This window comes from Astatotilapia calliptera, chromosome 12 (assembly GCF_964374335.1).
Source record: "Astatotilapia calliptera chromosome 12, fAstCal68.1, whole genome shotgun sequence".
In the NCBI taxonomy this organism is placed as follows: Eukaryota; Metazoa; Chordata; class Actinopteri; order Cichliformes; family Cichlidae; genus Astatotilapia; species Astatotilapia calliptera.
Window position 1 is genome coordinate 22,675,610 of NC_137433.1, and position 16,871 is coordinate 22,692,480.

The window sequence follows — 16,871 nt, forward strand, 5'->3', positions numbered from 1 at the left end:
AAATTGGCCCACATATTTACGCACACAACTTAACTCACTCACTCTCTGTTTTATGTTTCCAGATCTTTTCTGTTTCTGTTCAACAACAAAAAACAATAACCTCTAACCTTTACTGCCCTTACCCTCCAAACAGGTCTGAGCTGAGCCTTCAGCCAGTAATAGAGAGCACAGATGATAGTCAGGGTGAGCAGTATGATTGCTCAGAAGGCTTCAGTTACGAGGACATTAACAACCTGGAGCCTGAGAAACGCCTACAGCAAATCTGCCGTCGCCGTGGAAACCAAGGTGGTGTGATGACCATCAACATTGTGCCATTAAAAGATGCAGTGACGTGCAAGGAGACCGGAGATGTTGGGGAGAATTTTGACGTGCCCTTCGTGCTTCACTTGTGGCCTTCCATCCTGCTACGCAACCTTCTGCCTTACACCATCACCTACAGTCTAAAGGTAGGATGCATGTAATAATCTGTACTCAGCTAGTCCATTAAACGTTGAAAAGTAACATACAAAGTGGGTTTATGTGAGTAAATGTTCAATAAAATAATAGTGTGTGTATTTTACAGCTGTATTTGCTCTGTTTAAAAGTGGGAAGTGTTCTTTGTTATGTAATGCTACCATAGGACCTCAGTCAGAGACCAGCACATTCACATTACTTAGGCATATGTGGATAATACTGCTTTATGTGTTGGATGTTTGTACTTTTATCATTAGTTTTTTTTAAAGCAGGGATTAATTTTGTAACTGTTTAAACATTAAGGCAGACCTTCCCAAAGTGTGGGGCCCGCCCCTTAGGGGGGGCGCAGAGCCATTGCAGGGGGGGCGCGGTATGGGGCGCCTACACAAACGCAAAGCAGGAGATGAAGCATAACTGAATATGTTTCCAAACCAACTTCATTCTAAGCCAAAGACTAGAAAATATGGTGAAGCATATCTTCCCTTTGGTTTCACCTGCATAAGTGCCGAGGTAGGTCTCCCCTGCAGAATTGGTTTTCCCTGCGTCAGGAGCAGCGCTGGGCTGTTTAAATCATGGACAAACAGAATCCCACATTCTTGATATTTAGTTCACAAACTCTTCTCATAATGACTAACTACTCCTGGCATTTTGGAGATGTTAGCTCTTTATGCAGTAAAGTTACTGAGGGATACAAATAACATCAGGCTGATCCTGCCAGGATTTATTCCCTGGTTCAAATCACGGACAAACAGTATCCCACAGCTGTTTATGTTTTTAAACCCATTTTGCACAGAGAGGCATTTTTGGAAAAATGTATTGATAGCAATGTTGAATATTAAAACACATAAAATAAAACTACACGTAAAATAATTACACCGTGACGCCTCTGCCTTTCTAAATGGAGGGACAGTAACTGCGTGTGTATGTAAGCGTGTAAAACCTGCAGATTGTCAGATTAACAGTATTTTGTCTCTATCTGCCATTCTGCTATTCATCTCATGTAAACAATAACGTCGCGCACAGCGTGACGTGAATAAAGGCACATACCTTTGACGTTGCATGACGAACTCTGTATTCCTCGTCCACACGTAAACGCAAAAAAGGAGTTTTAAAAAAATCTCAGTTTTCGGTGATTCGAAACGCCGTTTACGTGTGGACGAAACAGCTGCGTGTTCAAAAATACCTGTGTAGGTGTGGACGTAGCATAACAGAGTAAGTAGTTTATTTTATTACTACCTGTAATTTATTGCAGATTACTTGTATTTGCTTAATTGTTTACTAAATGTTTGAGGTGTGAAATAAACCGCAATGAAGCAAAATATGGGTGTGTGTGGTTGGAGGGTGTGTTTGTGCGTGTGCGTGCGCGAACATTTTTCTTGTAAAACAAGGGGGGGCCTAGCAAAAAAAGTTTGGGAACCACTGCATTAAGGTACTGAACCACTGGGACCACTGTGTACAACAGCAAATATCTAGTATGTATTTAACACCTCATTTGTAGACTTCTGTAACATTAAGCTGCAGAAGACTAGTTATATATGACATTTTCAGCTTCCTACATGGTAACTTGAAGTAAATATATTCATTCCATTAATCCAAAATAGGAAAAAAATCTGTTGACTCTATGCAGCAAAAAAACCCAAAAAACAAGCAATAGTTAATAAACCTAGTTTTGTCCAATGCTGGCATTTCTGTTTAGAAATTTTAACTGAAAGATAAGAAAATTCACTCACATTTAGATATTTAAAATGTCTCATTTTATACTTGGAAAAAAATATAGCAAAAATGTGTAATATGGAACTCTGTTATCTTAATTTAAGTAACTGGGGACTTTTTTTTTCCCAACCATTGTATTTTCTTTACAAGTTGGCATGAACTGAAAGCAGCAAGGTAGAAGTTTCAAATGCAGAGACACCTTTTGTTTTCTTCATCCTGTTGCTCAACAGAACAGTGGAATCTCTGCACCTGAGGCTACTTTGGACCCTGGTCACTCTGCTCAGCTTCCCACTGGAGTCATCAACCAGTCAAGTCTTGATCTTCGCTTGATTGAGTACTTGGCTCAGGATTGGTCTTCTGTATATAGGTGTGACTTAATCTCTTTTTTTTGTTATTGACACATTTTTTCTATTTATTGTATGCTGATCTTAAATAACATGACAAAAAAATTCTGATGCATAGTTATATTTATAGGAGAGACATGCAGTCTCCATTAAATTGTTTCACATTTCTGATACAAACAAACAATTATTGTCTTGTACAGACTCAACAGTGATCAGGAAGAGATCACCTTCATTGTGTTCAAGTCTCTAAGAGAGGATGCAGACGAAGATGGAGATGCAGTGGAGAGGAAGAGGGCTGAGCTGGATATAGCAGTTCATGTTAAATATGATCTGGGGCAGATGGTGGTTGCTATCCATTCACCGTACTGGATGATAAATAAGACGGACAGGTTGTTGCAGTACAAGGCTGATGACATTCACCGCAAACATCCCATGGACTACAAGATGCCATTGCTCTTTTCATTCAAGCCTCGGTACTTCTTGCGAAACAATAAGGTATTTATTTTAAGTCAGTCTTACTGAAAGCTCTTTAAAAGAAACATGTTTGATTATTGTTCACAGTGGTCCCAGTGGTTCAGTACATTTATTAGATTAAATTATTTCCTCCCCCAGGTTCGTCTTATGATCTCAGAAAGTGAACTATCTGATGAATTCTCTCTGGACACAGTTGGGAGCCACGGGGATGTGAAATGCAAAGGCAGATTCAAAGATTATCTGGTAAGATTTGAAATTTTATCTCTTTATATAAAAATGTGAAAAAAATATGTAAAGGAAGAGGTTGGCGAAGAAAAAGTGGGATAGTCAGGGATTGGCTCTGAGCCGCTTCTTGTTTGCACTGGAGATGGACAGGTTGACAGATGAGGTCAGGCAGGAGTTGGCGTGGACTGTGATGTTTGCAGATGGCATTTTGATCTACAATGAGAGTAGGGAAGAGGTGGAAGCATGCTATGGAGAGAAGAGGAATGATAGTCAGTGGGAGAAAGACCAAATCCATTTGTGTGGATGAGAGGAAGGCAGGTGGAATGGTGAAAATGTTGAGAGGGAAAGTAGATGAGGGATAGGGTGAGATGGAGGCAGAGGATCCAAAGAGGCAGGTGTATTGGATATGTACTTTTTTTGTATTCATGTAATATGTCTGTCTTATTCTCTGTCTTATTTCAGGTCGGTGTGAAGATCGATGCAAGCAGTTTCAGTCTGACCCGCATTGTGACCTTTGTGCCCTTCTACATGCTGGTCAACAGAACTAAGCACAGTGTGTTCATATGCGAAGACGGGCAAGAAACTTGGACTGAGGCAAAACCAGAAGAGGTCAGAGCCTGTTCAGATTTTTCTCTTTTTGAACAATGCAGGTTAAGGTCTTGGTTTTGGTTTGAGTATATCATAGACACAAGATCCTGGGTATTCTTACATTTAACTTTATAAATAGGTGTGATGTAACAACTGAACATGTGTGCTTATTGATTTCTATAAATTTAATGTGACTAAAGGTTTCTTGTGCATAAAAATGCTTTATTTAAAGATCATGTCTTGATAAAGTTTTAAAATGTATTTACCTACTGATAATCTGACAAGAAGCATTTAGCATATTGTTTTTTTTTTCCTCACATTTAGTCAGCCATCCCTTTCTGGCCTGAGAGTGACACTAAGAAGCTTAAAATTAAAGTAGAAGCTTCCTTATCGCCTCCAGTGACTATCGACTTCAAACGACCAGAGAACTGCTTATTGCTACATCTGGACAACAAAGTAAGCAGAAATGCACATAGTTAATAATATTTGTGTGTGCATATAAGTTTGTTTTTGTTTGTTTGTTTGTTTGTTTTTTTACATAATGTGTAATTGAGGTGATTAACATGATTTTCACACACATGCCTTTTTGTATTACGGCTTTCAGACTGTTGCTTGTTTCTTTTGTGTAGGCGGGTGGGATTATAGTAGACATGAATCTGTCGGAACACTCGGCCACTATTCAATTTTCTGACTACCATGATGGCGCAGCCCCTTTCCTCATCATCAACCACACTAAAAATCAGACTCTTCAGTTCCATCAGAGGTGAGAGAACCAAGGGGCACAGTTAAAAGGAAATATAGAAAATGTTTTAGGTTTGTTTTTTTTTAGGTTTCACTAACAGCAATTGTTTGCAGAAAAGTTGGTGTTTTCCATTCAGACCATTTGCAACCATAACAGCTTACTAGTGAACAAAGCAATCACAACGTGGGTATTTGTTGAGCACTATCTTTGCAACTGATTTCACTCAGCTACAGCCAAAAACCTCCATCAACCATTTGTCAACCGGTTGTCCTTAGCAACTAGGGGTTGCCAGAGGGTTGCAAACTGGCCTCTAGGCCCCTGTCACTGAGGTTTAAACTGTTTTTATGAAATTCTGTTTCCTAGGGACTTTCAGTGTTTAGTTAAAGTGTTTTTTTTTTAAATATTCTGTCATACTGTTTGTTAGCATTAGTGTAGATCTTTGGTGTTGTCTGTAACTGTGTTTTTGAAATACTTTCAAAATGCAAAATGTTTCTTTTCAGTTAGATTTTTTGTGTGTGCCACATTCACCCTAATATTAGGTGCTCTATCCAGAAGTAGGATATTTTTGTGGCAAATGTACTTATAAAACCTTTTCTTAGTGTTCTAGTTATTTCTGTGTCTTGTTTTTATCCGTTTTATGAACAGCAGCCATTAATTTTACAGGTTTCGTCACGCAAAACATTTCCATTTCCATGTTTTATTGACATGTGTCTTTGCATATTTGTTGAGTAACAATATTGTTCTTCTGTTCCAGTTGCCTCAAACAGTTAAGTTAATAATAATTGCCTGTGATTATTTTTGCTGATAGCAGTTTGTTTGTGTGTTGTGGGTCATGCAGTGTCCGGACAGAATCCTCGTGGGTGGCTGACGAGATACTTGACCTCTCCTTCTCAGTGGAGGAGGACAGGTAGAAAATATGAAAAAGGGAAACTCCTCTGACAAACTCTGAACTCAAAATAAAGATAGAAACGAGGAACAGGAATTACAAAAGAGAACCATCAGTGTAGTTACATTGTCATCACCAGAGAAAAGTTATTTCCTATAGGAAGTAATCAGTCTAGTAAACTTTGACAAAGGTAAAAGAAAAACAATTTAAACACACATCAGTACATTTGGTTATTTAAACTGCACTATGAGTAACGCATGGGTGGTTTCATATTAGCTCCCACAGGATCATCTAAGCTTTGCCTAAAAAAATCCAGTGGAAAGAGTTTAGCAAAACCTCAAGTCTGTCATTAGTTAAAAAAATAGAAGAAGGTAGGGGTGTTTTTAGACATTTTTCTAACATCATTTTTTGAAGGCTAGATTTAAAATGCCATCGTCTAGAAAAATAATTGAGCTAGGTCTTTGAAAAATTTCGGACTCATTATCTGGTACCGTGGCTCTTTGCATGTTGACTTGTAGGAGCATAGCTCAGGTTAACATAGAATGATGAATACCTGATGTTCCAAAAATATTTAGGTGTCTGATCTCTGGCAGCAGATTTCGAGACCTATAGAAACCACAGTTTTGTAGGTGTGGGACTTCAAATTTCTTTATAGCTTCTCTTATACAATTCACATAAGTAAGTAAAACAGTGGGTATATAAAAAAATGAAAGAGGGAATGTGGGCGAAGCCAAGAGGAAGGATCAAGTATATCACGAAGATGTCTCCAATCATTAACCAGAGTTAACTAAATATGCAAACGATGCAGCAGCTAATCATGGTTTGTTCTCGATGTTACATTAATGGTTCATTTGAGTGCAGAGTGTGGTCAGATGGATGAGTGTAGATAAACCGAAGTATAAAAAAGATCCTTTGAGCTCTGATTCTAGTTTGCCTCTGTACTCTGCTCCCTTAACTAAAGTTATATTAGTTGTATTTAGGAATCACTGTACTTTCAATATTTCCTTTTAGTGTATATCATGGCCTACTTCTGCCATATTCAAACTCTGTTTTTTAAGTACAGTGGAACCCCGACTTACGAAATTAATTCGTTCCCAAGGGTAAGTCGTAGGTCAAAAATTTTCGTAAGTCGAAGCACCCATTGCGCCTTTTGAGTGAGGCGATGCTGAACGATAGGCTAATTGCTAACTAGAACAACAATACGTCATTCAAGTGGAACAGCGAAGCGCAAGTACAGAAGCCAAGGGGTTGTCACATGATTCGGAAGGCATTGTGGGCATTGTAGGCTCAGCCAATCAGAGCCAGCGGATTTCGTAACACGGGCAGAAATATTGCCATTCAGTGCCTTCGTAACTTGAATTTTTCGTGGAACGGGGTATTCGTAAGTCGGGGTTCCACTGTACATAACATAATGCCACTGACTGTCACAGTTTCAGTTTTCTATTTATAAAAGACCTACACCATTACCCAGTTATTTTTTTTTACTGATCTACCGGAAATTTACACAGATCTAAAGGAGCAGAATACAAATCTTAAGCCATTTACTCAGTGTTGCTTTCATCTGTGTTATGATCTTATAGAAAAATGTGAATGCTGCTGACTGGATGGGATTCCTCCAAAGGAATCACACCACCTGCTTCTTCCTGTAGTGCTGTCAACTAGTGCTTTTTATACCCTTTTGTAGATTCCAGCTTCGCCACTTCTTCCTTCAGTCTTCATTTTATGATCCATTGAATATTTGTTTCAGAATCCTCACTAATATGTGAACGTGCATATTTGAGCCTTTTATTTCCAGGAATTTGGGGACCTCTGGGTGACATATTTCTGTCTTTTGATGAAAATTGCTGCTGCAGGCTGAGAGACAACTCAGAGAAAATGATTGCTGGCATGGTCCTTGATTGTGGTGGAGGGGCTCTGTTGTATTTTCAAAGTCAATAATTGTTTTGCTTTGTTTCATTTTTGGTAGCTTTAACTCATGTTGCTGATACATACGGCATGTGTCTGTCTTGGTGGGTTTGTGTACATGCAGCTCTCAGAAAAAGGCGGAGCATGAGGAGCTGGAGGCTGGGAAAGCTGTGTACTACACCTGGACTGAGCCCACTGGGTCACGAGCGCTCTCCTGGAAATGCAGCACTTACTCTGGGACACTAAAGAGTGAAGAGGTACTGCACGTGTCAGAATAATAACTGTCTGAATAATAATGTTTATCAGTAATCCTTTTTTCCCCCAAAAACAAATATCTTACATTTCCCAAATAAAATCAGTTTCTGCTGAACGTATTTTTTAAAAAAAGCAGTATTTGCTGTCTTAGGTATAAATTTGATTAGGCTGGCTTTACTTTAAGATTTGCATATTAAAAGTCTATCATAGGTTCATTCATAAATGAAATCCTGAGGGGGAAAAAAGGCTGTACTGTTTGCGAAAGCAGGTAATTATGAGCTTACTGAATGTGAACCTGCTGGTTTTTAGATACCCTGTGACTGCTGAGACTTTTTGCACCTATTCATGTACTTCACACCTTACAGTAACCCGTGAATATATATAGATAATAAAAAGTAGTAAAGTAGTATCACCTTTGCAAATTCATTGTTAATAACTGTAAATATGTTATTGGTGGTGATGAATCGTTCATAAATTTGATTACCTTTAGTTTAAAACTGTATAGATACAGATCATGTAAATCTGGATCATCCATCCATCCATCTTCTTCCGCTTTATCCGGCGCCGGGTCCCGGGGGCAGCAGCCTAAGCAGAGAAGCCCAGACCTCCCTCTCCCCAGCCACCTCCTCCAGCTTATCCGGGGGAATACCAAGGCGTTCCCAGGCCAGCCGAGAGATATAATCTCTCCAGCGTGTCCTGGGTCTGCCCCGGGGCCTCCTCCTGGTGGGACATGCCCGGAACACCTCGCCCAGGAGGCATCCATGTCAGATGGCCGAACCACCTCAGCTGGCTCCTTTCGATGGAAGAGTATCTAAATAAAGATTAAAGATACTGAAGTTTATACGCTTTGTCTTTTAGGACCTGCGAGAGGACGTAAACAAGGAGGGCAAACTTTTTGTGATTTCCTTTTATGAAGGTAAAGTTGAATGATCTAAAATCTGCCAGTGCTTAATTGTTGCCATATTGTAGTAATATAATCTCTAGAACTGTTAAAAAAAATATATATATTAAAAAACACAGTTTTCTGGCAGGATGTTGGCGTTATGAACTGCAAGTCTGACTCATTTCTAAGGTTTTATTTATCCCTGATTCATTTTGTAATGGTAATGAACAACAACTTTCCTTTGGGTTACAAAAGAAATGTGTGTTATTTATTTTATTTATCTGTTCTAAGGTCTCCAGCGTGTTGTGCTGTTCACTGAGGAGCGACGGGTCTTCAAGATGCTCTGTGACAATGAGAAGGTGCAGGTTGCTCAACAGGAAATCATCCTGACACTACGGCATGTGGGCCTATCGCTGGTGAACAACAGCACCAACCAAGAGGTTGCCTTCATTGGGATCACAAGGTGCTGCGCTTTTGTGTTTGCTTAATAAATAGTTAAAGTAGAATTAAAGTAAACTCTAATTTGCAGGTGCCATGTAGCCCATCTGTTTCAAGCCTTGTTCTGCACTCAGAAATGTTCATCTGCAGATCTTGGTTAAATCAAGTGCTTATTGGAGTTATTCCTGCCTTTTTATGAGGTGGAAGGAGTCGATCATTCTGCTCCTGCCTCTGGGATTAACAAGACATTTTATATTTTCAGTTGTTTTTTGTTTTGTTTGTTTTTTCAAGACCATTCTCTGAAAAAACTAGAGATGGTTTCGTGGGAAAGTCCAAGTAGATCAGCAGTGTGGCACCATCTGACAACAATAATCACTTAAATCCTGTGTTTTTTATTTTGATGCTAGGTGTGAAATGCAGCAGGTCATTATGACCATCTCTACACTCCTAAAATTTATTTATTTATTTTTTTTAAAAGCGCCTTTTGATGTACACATTAGATAGCTGGTTTAACGAGCAGTTCAACAGGTGTACCTAACAAAGTGAGTGTATAAATTTTTATCTATAAATTATGTTTTCTTGCTTAACTAATCTGAGACTTTCATTTCTTTCCTCTTTTATTTAAGCTCTGATGTTGTGTGGGAATTCAAACCTAAGAAGAAGAGTCGATGGAAGCCTCTGACCATTAAAGAAGCTGAAATTATGGAGGACAAGTTCAAAGACTACCAGGAATCTGGGGCCGTAGACAAGGCAATTTTCGATCTGGAAAACGGCTTTCAGGTTAAATATTGCAATTAGTTTTATTCTGTCATATGAAAATGGTGGATAAAAGCAAATGAAAATAGTTGGTTTTAGATTATCCACATAGCATGTAAACTCGTTCATAAAACTGGATTTGAAATTGCACATGATAATGGGATAATTATCATTACTGTTGAATTTTTTTTGTCATTGTCTCCCAGGTGTTCTTTAATCCCACTGGCCAGGACATGCAGATAATGAAGCCATGTGATGCTCCTCTTAGGAGGCACTTCTTGCCGGGTGTGAAGGTGGAGTACAGCATTTCACCACGACAGAGCGCCTATCGTATCCAAGTTCACCGGATACAGGTGAAAAATTTTTATTCAATTTACAATAATTATTGAAAAAGAAGATCAAGCAAGTTAGCTAAAGGCTTTTCTTAATTGCCTTTTCGTAGCTGTGTAGCTCTGTTTGGTCTGTGCACTAAACAGACCTGTGTCCTTTCCTTCTACAGATCCAGAATCAGCTACCTGGGGCCATCTTCCCTTACGTTTTTTACCCCGTGAAACTGCCAAAGTCTGTCGCCATGGAGACAGGTCTGTTAATGCAGGTTTTTTGTTATCTGTTTATTTACAATAATAGACTATTTTAGCTCTTTCGTCTTTATTATCATACTCTATACATATTTTTCCACAGAACCCAAACCTCTAACTGATATCAGCATTGTTACCCGAGCAGCGGGGCACTCTGACATCTCACGCATCAAGTAATTGTTTTTCTTTTCTCACTGTCTCCTTAAATTATGTTTTTCTAGCTGATATTCATTGTTATTGTATATGGAGGCCAGGATCATGATCTACCTGGTAGATTATGATCTACCAGACAAATAAATGTATTATTTGTCCTTTTTAAGACCAATAATATATTTGGGTGAGCTGAAATCTTACAATTCTCTGTTAACCGAAAGTTTAACTCCTGAAATTTGCTCTCATTTATACTCGTCTAAGTCCTGATTTCTGTTCGCCTCAGGTACTTTGTGGTTTTAATTCAGGAGATGGATCTAAAACTTGATCTGGGCTTCCTGTACGCCATCCTGGAGCTGTTCTCCCTAGAGAACGACAGCATAACGAGCGCAGAACAGGAGGTCGGCTACACGCATTGACACACACAACGTTACCTTTCTGTTCAGAATGCGTTATGATTATTCAGTTAGTCAGTAATTCAGTTAACTCAACAGCTGTTGTGCCTTTCTCCTGATGCTCCAGGTGGAACTGTTTGAAAAGGACATAATGAACATAAAGACAGAACTGAACCATGTCGCTGCTGCTGACAAATCTCCCATCAGCCTCTACGAGTACTTCCACATTTCCCCCATTAAGGTGTGTGCGAATGCAGTTTCTGTCAAACAAATAGTGTCTGAACTGATCTCTGCGATTTCTCCGTTGCCATAGTAACGCCTGCTGATGTTTTTGTGCTTTTTGTCAGCTGCACCTGAGTTTCTCTCTGAGCACAGGCGGAGAGGATGGCTTGAAGCAGAAGAGAGATTCGGAACTGATCCCTGTGCAGTCGCTAAATCTGTTGCTAAAGAGTATCGGCGCGACGCTCACTGATGTGCAGGATGTTGTCTTCAAGTATGAATACAGAAAAAGGCTCAAATACACAGCATGCATGTGCCATCCATTAGCATTAAATTACTTCCATGTGACTTGTTCTTGGTGATTCCAACCCTGCTTCTTGGCTGAATGTGACATTTATTTCAGGCTGGCCTTTTTTGAATTGACCTACCAGTTCTACACCACTCAGCAGCTCCAGTGGGAGGTCCTCAGACATTATTCTAAGCAGGTAATACATACAAGCACAATGAAACCAGACAAGTGACAATTTGTCTTGTCTTCTTTTGTTTTGATATTTTGATTTTCCACCTATGTGTATCTCAAGGCTATTAAGCAGATGTATGTGCTGGTGCTGGGCCTCGATGTTCTTGGAAACCCATTTGGACTGATCAGAGGATTGTCAGAAGGGGTGGAGGCTTTCTTTTATGAGCCCTATCAGGTAATGATATCCAATAAAATTATTGACAAGTTCAACTGGGTCTTTTAGCTTTGAAGTGCGTTATAAAACCTGTTGAATAGTTACGTTGTGTAATTTAGAAAATATGGCCACATTGGATTCAGGTTAACATTCACAATAACTGTTCTTTTTTTTTTCTTCTAGGGAGCCATCCAGGGCCCTGAGGAGTTTGTTGAAGGAATGGCTCTTGGGGTTAAGGCGCTGGTGGGAGGAGCTGTAGGTAAGCATGAAATGGTGTTAAAGGGGTAATACAGAGTCAGCCTTAGCTCAACAGGATCAGGTCAAAACTGCTAAATAATCACTGGAATTTCTAATTCAAAAATTAATTATGTTTAATTTATCTTTTATTTTAAATTTAAGTACAGTGTTGTGCAAAAGTCTTGCACTCATTTCTTTGTATTTTGAAATACAGTATGTACAGCAAAAACAGTTTTTACAATTCTTTATCACATCCTGAACTCTCTTACTCAGCTTCCTTGTCTTCAGGAATAGTTCTTCAGGCTTCTTGAAGGACATTCAAAGCTCTTCCTTAGATGCTGGTTGCCTTTTGTTCTGTTTTCTGTAAAGATGATCCCACACTGCTTCACTTATGTTGAGTCTGAGCACTGCTTCACCTAAGTGGAGGCATGCCTTTTAGACCTGCAACTTCTTTCTTTGTCCCTCCCAACTGTCCAGTTTCCTTCACTTGTTTTCAGCTATTTTATGTCTGTCAAACTGTGTTATCATTGCCATGTTTCATAGATTGAGCAAATCATTTGCTTTTTGTGAGAGGCTGCTGGTAACAAACTGGTTAAAAATAAAATTTAATTGAAAGTGTCCATTATGTGTAGAAACAATAATGATTCATCCCTTTAGCCTGGTGTCATTATATGTTTGACATCAGTGTTAAGAAGTTTATCAGATGTTAAAAATAATCCTGTGAAAATAATGTGAAACTAGATTGAAAATGAGTTAAAAAGCAGTAAATGTCCAACAAAAAACTTAATAAAGCTCGGAGAATTATCGCTCATCACCACATGAAAAAAATAAATAAAAAGAAATGAAGGTCGTTAAAGAGTTTGTACAGCCCTGCACGCTGTCCTCACTTTATCTGCTGTCATTATACACGTTGATTGACTGGGATGGGTTCATGGCTGCTATATAGGGCTGTAATTTGAACAGTGTAATAACTGAGCATTTGTCGTTTTACTGCATGTGTTTTTAATATAGTGTTATATCTGTTAAATTTCAGCATTATATTGCCTTTAACAGTGAACTGTGGCTGTTTCATTACACATCTGAGACTTTTTAGCAACATGTTGGAGCCCTTAAAATTTCAGATTTTCACTGACACAATTTTGACATGAACATTTAAGATATATTAAAAAATATTCTCAGGTAACGAATCATGTTTGTTGTTCAGGCGGTATTGCAGGTGCAGCCTCCAGGATAACAGGTGCCATGGCAAAGGGTGTCGCAGCGATGACAATGGATGAAGAGTACCAGCAGAAGAGACGAGAAGCTATGAACAAACAGCCCAGCGGTCTGAGAGAGGGGCTGACCAGGGGTGGAAAAGGACTGGTGTCTGTATGTAAAACTGTTTGGTTTTTAAGTTGCTCCTCTCTGTTTATCAGCAGGAAACACGCAGTTAATGCAGGATGTAGGAAGTAGTAAGACTAGCAACAACAACACTGCAAACTAGTCTGAAAGAAAATGCACGGCTGTAATGAGTCATTTATTCTGCAGTGTTATCTTCCTTTTCCCACAGGGATTTGTCAGTGGGATCACAGGGATCGTTACCAAACCTATTAAAGGTAAGATGAGTCTGACCACAAGTATAAACATGTTAGTCCAATAAAATAAGGGCATAAAAAAAAACTACGTGTTCTGTTAGTGTGTTTCCATTGAACACTTGACATTTGGCCGTGAAGATCTTTGAACTTAAGCTGCAGTGTTTGTGTTATTATGCAGGGGCCCAGAAAGAGGGGGCAGCGGGCTTTTTTAAAGGTGTTGGAAAAGGTTTGGTTGGTGCAGTAGCTCGACCAACAGGAGGCATTATTGACATGGCCAGCAGCACTTTCCAAGGGATCAAGAGGTACAGTTATTTCTGTCTGTGCTATGTGATTGTGCACTTGCCGCATCAGTGTGTAATCAGATAGGTCCTGTTTGAATTTGTTTATGCCCTGAGTTGTGTGAAGGTGTGCGTTTCCAAATGCAAATATCTCGATATAGGGCAGCAGAGACTTCACAAGATGTTCAGTCTCTACGTCCTCCTCGCTTCATCCACGAGGATGGTGTCATACGACCATATAAGGAGCTGGAAGGCCTCGGCAGTCAGATGCTTCAGGTAAGACAAAAAACCCCTCTCCATCATCACCTTTTTACAGTCATTCCCAGTTTTTACAAAGATGGAAAACTCTGTTAACAATATTGCATTCATGTCATTTAATTTTTAAAGTTGTTTTATCTTTACTGTGATGTGGTGTCATTATCTTTGCATTTCAAACTTATTTGACTGATTTTCTTAGCTGTGTTGGATGCCCTAAATCAGGGGTCGGCAACCTGTGGCTCCGGAGCCGCACGCGGCTCTTTAGTCCTTATAGTGCGGCTCCGTGTGGTTTGGGAAAATAAATTAGAAGTATTTAGCTGAAGTGTATTTTATTTAGGTTAGTTCTTTTTTAACTTGTAGTTCTAAATCGGAAGATTATTGTAATAATGAAATATAAAAATAAAATTATATTCTATTATTTTTTTCATCGCTTAAAATAAGCGTCACACTCGCGGAAGCTGGTGTACCCGCCGAAACACCATTCATTTATTGAGACTTTCAACCGAGGCCAATTATGGATCTTCGGATCCACATCAGCAGCTCCACCGTGAACTATGTTAAAAACAAACACTGCTCACGCCTCACAGATGACAGCTTACAGTCCTGCGTAAAGATGAAAGTGACTTCATACAGCCCCGATTTGCAGACGCTGTGCGTAGAGGTTCAGGAGCAGAAGTCCCATTGTAAACATATCACGGCAGACCCGACGATGTTTCCATGAACACGCTTTTCAGCATCTCTTTATTGACCACTTTTCACACACGGTCGACGTTAAGGCGGCGAGGCGTGATTGCGGGTGCCGCTCAGGTGCGTCCGCCTCCCCTGCAGCGGCGCTGCAGACCACGCCCCGCCACACACATTAACCAGGTAAAATACATTTAGGCGGAATTTTGTAATTATCTACTTTTCATTTTTAGCAGCATAGTGCTTTTTTCCAATTATTTTTTTTTAAAGTCAGGTCAAGGCTCCAAAAGCCCAAAGGCGATATAAGGGTGGCGGCTCACAACAGTTTTTGTTTGCTGGATCATTTTAGTTCAGCAGGGTGTCTTTCCTTTTGTTATATTTCTTTAAGAGTTTAAAATGTGTTATTTACATAAATAAAATGTAATTTTCTCTGTAGCACTTCATGGATTTCATAAGCAACACACCTTAGTCGTTCACACAAAGCATAAAGGTAAAAAAACAATATATACAGTGTTATCTTCTTTTTAGATGTTAAAAAGTATTTGCGGCTCCCAGTGTTTTGTTTTGCGTGGAAACCGGGTCCAAATGGCTCTTTGGGTCTTAAAGGTTGCTGACCCCTGCCCTAAATGGTTGCCTTTGTTGTTTGGGGAAGTTTTACTACTCCTGTAGGAATAGGTTTGGCAGTCTCTGGACAAATTACATATTTGTTTAATTTTTGAAGTAAAAAGAAGTCAATACAATCCAGTGGGTAAAAAATGAGCAGCCCCTCATTCCCACTTGATTCACTTTTATGTCTTGAGTGAGTCATTCGTCAGTGTTGTGAAAAACTCTTCTTCTGGCAGAGGATGCGATATTGATGCTAAGTGATACTTCATTAATGGTAGAAAGGTTTCAGCTACCGTGTTCCCAGTGTTCAGATGGCATTAAGAAATGAGAGGTCAATGCAAGACTGACAACCAGGAAAGCAATCAGAGACTAATCTGTTCAACACGATGGTTAAGCTGCCAGACTGCAGAATAGCTTACAAACTGAGGCTGGTCCATGTGCATCATTAATGCATATGAGGATGTCCATGCAAGTTTTCAGAAGGAACCTTTATCAGCAACTTTGTTACAAATGTGAACACTACAGATGGATAGAATTAAAAATGTCTCTTTTTTTATATCACTAAGTTATGGTTAAAAGGAAGCGGCATTGGTTAAATCTTGTAATCTGCAAGGAAGAATAAAAGGGTACAGGAAATTTAAAAAAAAGATTATATTTGCTGTATTTCACACCAGAAATCAACAGAATGTCTGCATATAATCCAAATATATCATGTTTTCCATATTTTCACATTTCAGAGCAGCTTACATGTGTTTCAGGTCTGATATTTATCTAACCTTTTGTTGACGTTGTCTAGCTGTGAGTTGGATAGAGTGGGTTGAAGTTTCACATTGTGTTTAATAGTAAAAATCCTAATTTCCCTAAAATTTACAGAAAGGTGATAAATTAAAGCAGCCTACAAGAGAGGCCAGATAACTTCAGTGGACAAATTGGTGCTTTTTTATAAAGATTCTGCAAAATTTAAAGCTGAAAAAAGAGTTTTAAATCTTGTCATATGATTCACATCATTGCCAGTCTGCTCCATGTTGACTGTCTCATCTTTGTGTTTCTAACTTCATCTTCATTCAAGACTTTCTTCAGTTTGTCACCTTTCTGTCTTACCAGCTTAGGTTTGCGTGTGTGTAGTAATGTGTTAGTAACTGAGTTGTTCCTTCAGCTTAAATTAGGACCAGGCCATATAGAGTAATAGTTCTATAAATCAGAGTAGGTTCTTCAGTTTTATGTTTATGCTTTTGTTAAAAAGCCTTCAACACAGTGTTCCTGATTGTTCCCAAATGTTTCCTTGTGTCTTTGAGAGAAGAGGAAATGCTTATCACAGTCTAAGCTGGGAGGGATTCTGATCTGTTTAAACTGATAGTCTGGCAAATTTAATCTTTTTAGGTCCACCATAATTATCTTATCTGCTCAAACAATAATTAAGCCATTGCATTAGGGCTTTGTGATCCAGTTTACAGCCATTTACATTTTTATAGATCCAAGAGCATTTAATGCTTGTTAGTCTTTTCAGGTCAGATATAATATTTTTAAATTGTTTGTAAATGACTTCTATTGTGTGA

At 39.1% G+C, this 16,871-nt stretch overlaps 1 protein-coding gene across 6 annotated transcripts in view; it reads left to right on the forward strand.

Annotated features, from left to right (window-relative positions):
• Nucleotides 1-16,871, forward strand: part of vps13a (vacuolar protein sorting 13 homolog A) — a 46,169-nt gene that overhangs the window by 24,912 nt on the left and 4,386 nt on the right. For 4 of the 6 annotated variants that reach the window (XM_080309213.1, XM_080309214.1, XM_026187373.2 and 1 more), the window contains 25 exons: nt 134-446; nt 2,397-2,533; nt 2,711-3,005; nt 3,123-3,227; nt 3,672-3,818; nt 4,122-4,253; nt 4,427-4,560; nt 5,378-5,446; nt 7,455-7,587; nt 8,444-8,501; nt 8,760-8,931; nt 9,533-9,686; nt 9,869-10,015; nt 10,162-10,243; nt 10,344-10,413; nt 10,677-10,791; nt 10,913-11,026; nt 11,133-11,278; nt 11,408-11,489; nt 11,586-11,699; nt 11,862-11,937; nt 13,120-13,283; nt 13,465-13,510; nt 13,668-13,791; nt 13,929-14,043. In XM_080309213.1, coding sequence (XP_080165339.1) covers nt 134-446; nt 2,397-2,533; nt 2,711-3,005; nt 3,123-3,227; nt 3,672-3,818; nt 4,122-4,253; nt 4,427-4,560; nt 5,378-5,446; nt 7,455-7,587; nt 8,444-8,501; nt 8,760-8,931; nt 9,533-9,686; nt 9,869-10,015; nt 10,162-10,243; nt 10,344-10,413; nt 10,677-10,791; nt 10,913-11,026; nt 11,133-11,278; nt 11,408-11,489; nt 11,586-11,699; nt 11,862-11,937; nt 13,120-13,283; nt 13,465-13,510; nt 13,668-13,791; nt 13,929-14,043 — 3,244 coding nt within the window. The remainder of the gene's footprint in view (nt 1-133; nt 447-2,396; nt 2,534-2,710; nt 3,006-3,122; nt 3,228-3,671; nt 3,819-4,121; nt 4,254-4,426; nt 4,561-5,377; nt 5,447-7,454; nt 7,588-8,443; nt 8,502-8,759; nt 8,932-9,532; nt 9,687-9,868; nt 10,016-10,161; nt 10,244-10,343; nt 10,414-10,676; nt 10,792-10,912; nt 11,027-11,132; nt 11,279-11,407; nt 11,490-11,585; nt 11,700-11,861; nt 11,938-13,119; nt 13,284-13,464; nt 13,511-13,667; nt 13,792-13,928; nt 14,044-16,871) is intronic. The other 2 variants (XM_080309215.1, XM_026187376.2) reach the window with 1 other exon arrangement.